Source organism: Rhamphochromis longiceps, linkage group LG23 (assembly GCF_057381845.1).
Source record: "Rhamphochromis longiceps isolate RC_006_pf linkage group LG23, R_longiceps_female_GT1.1, whole genome shotgun sequence".
Lineage (NCBI taxonomy): Eukaryota > Metazoa > Chordata > Actinopteri > Cichliformes > Cichlidae > Rhamphochromis > Rhamphochromis longiceps.
Window position 1 is genome coordinate 42,093,675 of NC_140578.1, and position 10,557 is coordinate 42,104,231.

The 10,557-nt window shown below is 40.4% G+C and overlaps 1 protein-coding gene across 1 annotated transcript; it reads left to right on the top strand.

Annotated features, from left to right (window-relative positions):
* Positions 1-69: 69 nt before the first annotated feature.
* Positions 70-3,652, top strand: unc50 (unc-50 homolog (C. elegans)). Its single transcript, XM_085399252.1, has 6 exons — positions 70-218; positions 1,068-1,333; positions 1,520-1,640; positions 1,748-1,887; positions 2,164-2,271; positions 2,969-3,652. The coding sequence occupies exons 2-6, from the start codon at positions 1,072-1,074 to the stop codon at positions 3,133-3,135; spliced, it is 798 nt and encodes a 265-aa protein (XP_085255378.1). The 5' UTR covers positions 70-218; positions 1,068-1,071; the 3' UTR covers positions 3,136-3,652.
* The last annotated feature ends 6,905 nt before the right edge of the window (positions 3,653-10,557 follow it).

Below are 10,557 nucleotides of genomic sequence, written 5' to 3' on the forward strand. Positions count from 1 at the left end.
ATAACTACACGGCGTTTTAAATTGCCACACTGGAGACTTTCTCACCGTATGAAAGTTCAAACTTCACCTTTGACTACATTTCCCATGAGGAAGGGAACGTTACCGGAACTATCTACGTGTGCATTTTCGCGACAGTTCAGGAAGCATCATATGCAAACAGCTACAGAAAACGAGCAGTAGTTTGGGCTTTCTCATGTGAAGGACTGCAAGAGAAACAGGTAATTTTGTCGTTAAGTGAGGAATTTCAGTCGTTTACCAAAAAACTAAATAGCTACTGAGCAATTTGCGTTATGGTTATTGCTGGTGAGACTTAACGGGCCGTCTCATCTTATTAAAGTAGCTAGCAACGTGCTAACTGTGTCTGCTAGCAAACAAAGCGACAAGGAGATTAAAACATATCAGTGTTTATGCAGGAAGTCACTATTATTATTTAGTGTGTGTCCTATTTAATTGATACGTATGAGATGACTTTACATAATGTGTAGATGTTTAATCCAACTTAGTGAAAATGCACCAGATAGCTGCTTCTGTGCTGTTCTTTTTAAGCAGTTGTTTTTTTTTTAATTGAAGAAAGCCAAGAATGCTTATCAATCACAACTTGCTGTAGGACATATATAATATTACAGGTTAAGAAGATATAGTGTACAAGTTTGCTTTGCAGGACTATGTGCCAAATTTGAAACCAGAATTTACAGCTAAGGTACAGCTTATATATAACTTACACTAGGCTGTAGGGCATCGTGTCTAGGAGTTAAGCTTGATGAACTTCTCTATGGCTGTCCATGGTTTTCCAAAATGGCTTTATTGTGGGTTCCTTATCAATTTTACAATCACGCACCAAATCCTTCATACTAAGCATTTAAGCACATTTATATGGCAAACGTATCACACAGAGCATGTCAGGTGTAATAAAAATGAGTGGAAATGCACGTAAATCATCCATCATTGCTCTGGAAGCTTTGAGAGTAGGCATAAAATGGCATAGTACAGTATAGTTATAAATTCATCCTAATTTTGTCTCAGGTTAGAGTCCTTTTCACTTTTCACTCTTCTCATCTGATTTTCAGCACCATGTTGCCAACCACAAACAGCAACGGTGCCCTGGCTTCCAGGGACGCTGCACGCCACACAGCGGGTGCGAAGCGCTACAAGTATCTGCGGCGGCTGCTTCATTTCAGACAAATGGACTTTGAGTTCGCCCTGTGGCAGATGCTTTACCTGTTTACCTCTCCTCAGAGGGTGTATCGCAACTTCCAGTACAGGAAACAGACTAAAGATCAGTGGGCCAGAGATGATCCTGCTTTCCTGGTCCTGCTCAGTATCTGGCTATGTGGTAAGTCAATACTCATTCCCTAAATAATTAAAGAGCACTGTGGTCAAGGTTTGATGAGGATATTTGTGAATTTTACCTCTAACCTAATCTGTTTGACTACATTTAAACAATCACTTGTCCTGCCAGTGAAACCCCGATGTTGGCTGTCTGCTATGATACCTAAACACTCCCTGTGTTGTTGTGCAGTGTCAACAATAGGCTTCGGTCTTGTGTTGGAAATGGGAGTCGTGGAGACGCTGAAGCTGCTGCTCTGGGTCGTCTTTGTTGACTGTATAGGAGTCGGTCTGCTCATATCAACTATAATGTGGTGAGCAGTAGCATTGAATAAATTAATGAGATGTCCTCTTATTTACTCTAATTAAGGCGTATTGTTTGTTCTTTACTGCATGCCAAATCTTATGTGTTCTTCTCCAGGGTGGTCACCAACAGGTACCTGCTGAAACAACCCAGCAGAAACTTTGACGTGGAGTGGGGCTACGCATTTGACGTTCACCTCAATGCTTTCTACCCGCTTTTAGTCATCCTGCACTTCCTGCAACTTTTCTTCATCAACCGTGAGTAGCCTGTAGATCTGTATGAGTTTAATCAGCATGTGTGAAATTAAATCATCTGATTCAAACCAACAAATGTTTGTCAGTACAGTTAAAATAAAATTTAAAGGGCTAAAGAAATGTTTATGATGCTCTTGCTTCACTACATTTCTCTTTTTCATTTCTTATTTCTTTAATTTTGTACCATGGCAGTTGCTAATATTTAGGCTTGATAATTTCTCCATAGATGCATTACAGCACTGATGACTCTTCTTGTGTGTTGTTTTGTGTGTTTTTTAGATCTTGTGATGATAAGTTCAGATTGGTTCTTGGGATATTTTGTCGGAAACACTCTATGGTTGATTGCTATTGGTTATTATCTCTACATAACCTTCTTAGGGTACAACGGTAAGTACCCTGCACATCATAATGCTGCATGCATTTTCTTAATCTGTTTTTGATTTATTGCTGAAAATTCAATTTCATTATATCTTAGTTACATTAGAAATGAAAAAAAAAATCTTATTTTTTTTAATTTATGAATTTTCAGGTTCATCATTTGTTGATTTTCTTAGTCTTAATCTGTGAAAATACTGACTGTTGATTTCTCCAACAATGTGTCACTTTGTTATCACTAAAAAGCTGCTGTAAATTGGTGATTAACGCCAAAAGGTGATCAGAAAAGTAGCATAACATTTTCTACTGCGCATGAAAATGTTTCATAAATTTTTGTAACTTAACAACTATAATTTTGCTATAATTTACAAAGTCCAATCAGCCCTAATTTTCAACATTATTAGTATTTTATGGGCTTAGATGTGCAATAACAAAATGTAATACAGCACTAAACTGTGATCTTGGTTTTGCTACCATCTAGTGGCCATTTGGTGACATTGACACAAGTGCAGCAGACTAAACTTTGAATTTACACACATCTACAGGTGTTTTCGCTAAAGTAAAGTGAGAAGGCTTTAACTTATTAGAGATTCATTTTCTTTGTGGCTATAAGGCAGCATGACCACCATGGAGCACGTATACCTTGAGAGAAATGTAGTTCTTGCTGTCAGTGGTTCATGTAAAGAGTCTTCTCTTTCAATCCTCACAGCTCTACCCTTCCTGAAGAACACCGTGGTGCTGCTCTACCCCTTTGCTTTGCTCGGCCTTCTCTACATCCTCTCCATATCTCTGGGCTGGAACTTCACTCGGGGTCTCTGCTCTTTTTACAAGTACAGAGTCATGCAGGACCGGCTTGCCTCTGAGATTGGACACTAGCTGGCTCCAGGCTGACGCAAAATCTGTTTTCAGCTCATCTCTACGTGACAATGACTCCACGTCCAGCTGCTGTCAGACAGGATTTTGCTGAGAGGGACCTCTGGTGGACTCTTGGTAAACTGGTTGATTGATGCCGAGCTGGGTGACACTGCTCAGCTCTCTCTTGATTTTCTGTTTGGCTGTGATGTTGAGCTGCGGCTACAAAGTCCGTAAACGGTGATGTGTTCAGACTGGTGACAGAAACGATGGGGGGGTGGGGATGAGACGCAGCTTTTACTGTTGTTTTTTTTGAATGATTTGTAAATATGACTCTGGCAGGTTGTAATATAAACACAGAGGTTTGTTTTTGATGAGTTTGCTTTGTTTCTTTGAGTTTTCTTAAAAAAATAATCAGATTCTGCTTATTGAAGAAGGAAAAAAAGTTAAGTTAGAAACATGGGATGCAAACTTATTTTCTTTCTTTTCTTTTCTAAAAGTGTACATTCCAAAGCACTTTCAATAAAAGGTTTTAACTTAAGGTGCCTCAGTTTTATGTGCTGGCACAGGTTCAGCACAGTTTAGTTTAAAGCTCCCAGCAGCAGCAGCGTTTTTGTTCTCTGGATTGCTTTTGTAGTAACACGCTTCAGTCTCATGGTGTCGCTGTTGCAGTTGCAATCACAACTGAGAAACTCGCTGAAGCATCGCTGATGCTTTTGCTTTCTGTGTAAATGAAGAGTGACTATTACAAAGGCTGGAAGATCTTAGCAGATGTGTTCAGCGTGTCCCATCAGTTCATACTGATGATACAAAGCAAAAAAGGGTAAAATAGTCATCGTGCTATCCTGTGATGTTCTAAATAAAATGGAAAATTAATGTAGTCTTAACTTTATGAAAGTTATGTTACCAGTAGGGATAAATAAATAGCCCTAAAGGTAGAAAATTTATCTTAAAGTCCATAAAAATGTAATTTTATTTAAGAAAACATAATATCCAGCCTGCACGCATTAAAGAACTCATTCAAGTAATTTCAATAATTATGGGATGTTTGCCTTTCTGTGTGTGCATGTCAGTGGCCTCATTCAAAATGTCATGAGTGAGAAACTGATTTTCCCAAATTCCGCACCAATAAACTGAACTCAGTTCTGCTTAATATTAATTTTATTTTTTCATAAATGGCTGTTGGTAAGAGCAGATGTTAAAATTAGGCAATGGAAAGGTAAAATAGGCATGTTAAAATGTTATCACTATTTAATCAACATTCCCAGAGCAAAAAGTACATATTTTTGCAAAAAAAGTTTAACTTTATACAAAGTGCAGCTGCTGTTTTGCTTGTAGTTGAATTACTTCATCTGCAGTTTTTTCCCCTTGTAACAGTAACAGAAATGCACACATGAAGGTAGCTCCAAGGAACATCTTCTCAGCATCTCTTAAGTTTTCAGAAAAGATTAAAAGTCCATCAGTGATACTGGTGTGCTCTGACAGTAACAAAAGTGAATAAATCACTTACTGTCATCCATTTCACTGGGTGCATTGATGCCAGCTCCTCTGTAATCTCAAACTCTTTTGTTATCCCACGCTCTCATCGCTCACTGAGTGACACGCAGTCTGACGACGCCACATTTTTGGATTGCCTTGGATCGCTTGGAACCCTGGCTCAATAGGTGCTAAGAAAGGACTTGGTACCAGGTGCTGCCACCTATTAGAAAACCCTTAAATATGTGTTGAGTTGACTCGAGTAGATACTAATGGAGAAGGGCTGTGTGAAGACGTATTAAATGTAGGATTTAGTGTGTGAATGTAATCAGCACCGTCACTTTAACCTCCTAAGACCCGAACTCTTCCACGGCATGCATTTTTAATTTCCCTTTGATATTTGGGCTGATTGGGTCCTGATGAATGTAAAAACAAAGAATTACCAGATTTGTTTTTTTTACCTAATTTTTGTCTCTAAGAAAAATGAGAGCCACATGAGGATATTCGTTTAAAACTTTGATAGAACAGTAGCAGTATAATGTCCTCGTAAGTGGATATCAGGCCCTTGTAGAGCAAAATTGAGTATTTTGGTCTAAATAACCCAAAATGTGATGTCCACATATGTGGACGCCAGGTCCTAGGAGGTTAAATATTTAAATATATTTGATGTTTCCCACTCAGGATTTAACCTAATGACCATGAACACCAAAGCCTGCTCTGTACCAGTCCAATTGTGCATCACTGTGATCTTCACCACAGTTCTGCAAACGAACTAGTTTTGTGTGCACTCGACTGTATCTAACTGCCTGGTACAATATTTCCATGCAGTCTTTCAATAACACAAAATTTTGCATGACGTTTCACAAAAAACACAATTTAATCACATTATGTGTATGAGTTAATTTTCCAGCTGATAAAATGTTTCTCTCAAATGTACAGTTCTAACCTTTGAAAATTACTTACCATCTTCCTCTGCTGTCTTTCTCACACCTTTCTCCATCTCTCAGTGTGCATATTTTTTTCTCTCAATGGGAAATAAAGTAGCTGTACTTTTATCTAGCAGATAAATTTAATGAGAAAGAGCATTCAGCCGTCAAGTCAAGTGGCGTTTTATTGTCATTTCAATCATGTACAGTGGTACAGTACAGAGTAAAATGAAAATAGGTTCCTCCAAGACCCTGGTGACAGACAATCGGCACAGGACTACGTAAAGTGCAATGTGCAAAAATTGCAAAAAAACAAGACAAGATAGTGCAACATTAGACATATCAGGATGATACAGACACAAGACAGTGCAATGGAAATGTGCAAAATACTGACTGCTGGATTTCCCAGAGGACCCCACACGAGGGATTAATAAAGTTTTATCTAATCTGTTGTGCCAAAAGTATCTTAGTGTGAGGGGTCTTTGCAGATGGAGCGGGTGCTATAAGTGTCCGTGATGGAGGGGAGAGAGGCTCCAATGATCTTCTCAGCTGCTCTCACTATCCGTTGCTGGGTATTGCAATCCAATACGGTGCAGCTACCATACCAGACAGATATGCAATTACTTGGGACGCTCTTGATAGTCCCACCGCAGAACGTGGGGAGAATGGATGGAGGGAGATGGGCTTTTCTCAGCTTCCGCAGGAAGTAGAGATGCTGTTTGACCTTCTTAGTTGAGGGATCAGGCCCCTCCTCTGTGGAACCAGCTTCCAGTTTGGATTCAGGAGACTGCCCCTCCCTGAGTCTGCTCTGCTGGAGGTTTCTCCCTGTTAAAAGGGAGTTTTTCCTTCCTACTGTCACCTTCCCTAAATATAATTGTTGGGGTTTTCTCTGTTTTCTTTGTATTGTTGTAGGGTATTTACCTTGAAATGTAAAATGTCTTGAGGCAACTTTTGTTGTGATTTGGTGCTAATATATATATACAGTGGGGCAAAAAAGTATTTAGTCAGCCATCGATTGTGCAAGTTCCCCCACTTAAAATGATGACAGAGGTCAGTAATTTGCACCAGAGGTACACTTCAACTGTGAGAGACAGAATGTGAAAAAAAAATCCATGAATTCACATGGTAGGATTTGTAAAGAATTTATTCGTAAATCAGGGTGGAAAATAAGTATTTGGTCACCTCAAACAAGGAAAATCTCTGGCTCTCACAGACCTGTAACGTCTTCTGTAAGACGCTTTTCTGTCCCCCACTCGTTACCTGTATGAATGGCACCTGTTTGAACTCATCATCTGTATAAAAGACACCTGTCCACAGCCTCAAACAGTCAGACTCCAAACTCCGCCATGGCCAAGACCAAAGAGCTTTCGAAGGACACCAGGAAAAGTATTGTAGACCTGCACCAGACTGGGAAGAGTGAATCTACAATAGGCAAGCAGCTTGGTGTGAAAAATCAACTGTGGGAGCAATCATCAGAAAATGGAAGACATACAAGACCACTGATAATCTCCCACGATCTGGGGCTCCACGCAAGATCTCATCCCGTGGGGTCAAAATGATCATGAGAACGGTGAGCAAAGATCCCAGAACCACACGGGGGGACCTGGTGAATGACCTGCAGAGAGCTGGGACCAAAGTAACAAAGGTCACCATCAGTAACACACTACAACGGCAGGGAATCAAATCCCGCAATGCCAGACGTGTTCCGCTGCTGAAGCCAGTGCATGTCCAGGCCCGTCTGAAGTTTGCCAGAGAGCACATGGATGATACAGCAGAGGATTGGGAGAATGTCATGTGGTCAGATGAAACCAAAGTAGAACTTTTTGGTATAAACTCAACTCGTCGTGTTTGGAGGAAGACGAATACTGAGTTGCATCCCAAGAACACCATACCTACTGTGAAGCATGGGGGTGGAAACATCATGCTATGGGGCTGTTTTTCTGCCAAGGGGACAGGACGACTGATCCGTGTTAAGGACAGAATGAATGGGGCCATGTATCGTGAGATTTTGAGCCAAAACCTCCTTCCATCAGTGAGAACTTTGAAGATGAAACGAGGCTGGGTCTTCCAACATGCCTAGCCAGTCTCCAGACCTCAACCCCATAGAAAATCTGTGGCGGGAGTTGAAAGTCCGTGTTGCTCGGCGACAGCCCCAAAACATCACTGCTCTCGAGAAGATCTGCATGGAGGAATGGGCCAAAATACCAGCTACTGTGTGTGCAAACCTGGTAAAGACCTATAGTAAACGTTTGACCTCTGTTATTGCCAACAAAGGTTATGTTACAAAGTATTGAGTTGTATTTTTGTTATTGACCAAATACTTATTTTCCACCCTGATTTACGAATAAATTCTTTACAAATCCTACCATGTGGATTCATGGATTTTTTTTTTTCACATTCTGTCTCTCACAGTTGAAGTGTACCTCTGGTGCAGATTACTGACCTCTGTCATCATTTTAAGTGGGGGAACTTGCACAATCGGTGGCTGACTAAATACTTTTTTGCCCCACTGTGTGTGTGTGTATACATATATATATATATATATATATATATATATATATATATATATATATATATATATATATGTGTGTGTATGTATATTTGACTTGAATTAAAAAACTGAGCAAAAACTATATTCGTCTTTGAGATATTCCATTTATGTATTGCAACTGCTGCTTTATCTAGCCTGGACTGTGACTAGATTATGGGAATGACAACTAAAAGAGGGTCAAAGGGTCAGTTAACCTCACAGGATGAGCAGAGATTGCATGCTACAAAACTAAATGCAACAGCTTGAGTTCAGCTTTGACTTATGCTATCTAATATAACCAAAAAAAATAATGTTTTAATGTTTAAAAAGTAAAGGTTGAGCATGTAAGCAGACTGTGGGATGACATTATATTGTCATTAGGAACTTAGCAAGTATCTCCAGTAATATGTGTGCACATCAGAACTAATGGGAACAAGTTCTTATCATCAATTGATAGCATCTGAACACTGTACACTTTATCCCCTGAATTATGCTACACATAAAAATAGATAAGTGATAAAATCCAAAGTTTATCACAATTTATTCAACAACGGCTTTTAACTTTATGTGAAGTGCTGTTTCTATTTTGCTTGTAGTTAATTACTTTGAAAGCAACAATGTAGCATTTTCATATTTTACAATTCTTGTAGCATTCGTTGTCATGGTCATCATCCTGATATCCTGTTGCAATTATGACGTAAGTGTTAGGATGTTAGGATGAATGGATTAGGGGTTAGGGTTTGTTTTTAAGGATTTAGCAATTGCACAATGTGATCATGGCAACTTGGCCTCACAAAACTCCCTGACTGAAATGAGCCATCAATCCCTTTTTCATTTATTGTAATTGTTTATTTGTATATATATATACAAAATCTGTACTTTTTAAAGAGTCTTCATATGTTTTTTTTATCATCAAATTTATATTGCAAATGTAAATAAATATACATGATAGTATCGATCCCAAGTCGGCATCGGTATCGGATCGATACTAGCCTGGTGAGATCGATTCTTTACTTTGAGTTCTGCTTGTATGCTATGCTGTGCTTTCGGCAAAAACGAAACAACCAGGTCGCTGGACTCACCGCTCCTGTGTCAGCGGAGAGCACTTTGCTCCCTCTCCCCCACTTTTATGTTTCGGTGTAGCACTGACACGTCACGTGACTTAGACACTTTGGGGGTTGTTAAGTTGTTTACATATTAATTATATATATATTTTTTGTTTTTGTTGTTGAGAATTTTAATTGTGATTTTTTTTTGTATTATAGTTTATCAACAGTATTTGTTTTAATTTGTTTACTGGTTTGCGTGCACTTAAGATTTAAAAAAAAAAAAAAAGATCGCCACCACGGCAGACCCGATGGCATTTTCATAATTAATTCTTACAATAATCACACGGTTGCTGTAACAGTACATTCAACGGCTGCAGCTCTCCCGCTGGCAGCCGTACACATCACCACCACCAAACCTGCAGCGGCATCGCAGAACACGCCCTGCCACATACCCCCATCGCCCGCTTCACCTCACCCCGCGAGCAGCAGAGGGAATCGACTCGGACCATCGGCGCCCCATGCCCCAGCCCAGCGATGGGGAAGTGTCAACTCTGGTTGCCCGCGCCTCCAGCGGAAGCCCCGGAGCTAGCCTGATGGCCACCCATATCGCAAGCAGCGGCGGCGCAGCAGGCGTGGAAGTGAGCTGGCGACCATGCAGCCTGCCGAAGTGGACAGCATGCCGCCTTCAGGTGTGGCAGGACCCCCACGCACCTCGACCTCCGTCTCCAGCTTGGCAGGTCCTGCTGGCGCGCCAGCCTCCGGCTCACCCCGAGCCGCGCGCTGTCCACCCTTACAGTGATCACACGGTTGCTGTAACAGTAGCCTACATTCAACGGCTGCAGCCCTCCTGCTGCCAGCTGTACACATCAACTCCAAAAACAACAACAGCACAAGCAGCGCACAGGTTTTAAGCTGGCGAGGCATCATTGTAGATGCAGTGAAGGTGAGTCCATCTCACCTGCAGCGGCATCGCAGACCACGGCCCGCCACAATAATAAAACATTTTTTATTTAATTATAAATATATTGTTTCTCCTAATTATGCCCTGGGTTTTAACTAATTATTAATACCAAAGGAAACATCACAAAAAACACTTAAGGTCATGAAAATTAATTGCGATTTAGCAATTCAGTGAGGCATCCACCTTATTTATTGAAAAGTATCATATCGGTATTGGTATCGGCGATACTGGCCCGAATTTACTTGGTATCGGATCAATACCAAAATATGCAGCATCGCACACCACTACAGGCTACTGAACTGCTGAAATGTTGGACAATGGACAACACTGAGGGGACTAACTTCACTAACTTTCACATTGGTACTTAATGTGGTACTTAAAAGTACCACCACAACACATGAGGTGCAGATTACAATACAAATATCGTGGTTTCATTCAACTTTTAGGTTCATTGTTAAAGAGCATGTACAAAAACATTATGACATCTTTCATTAGCATGATACA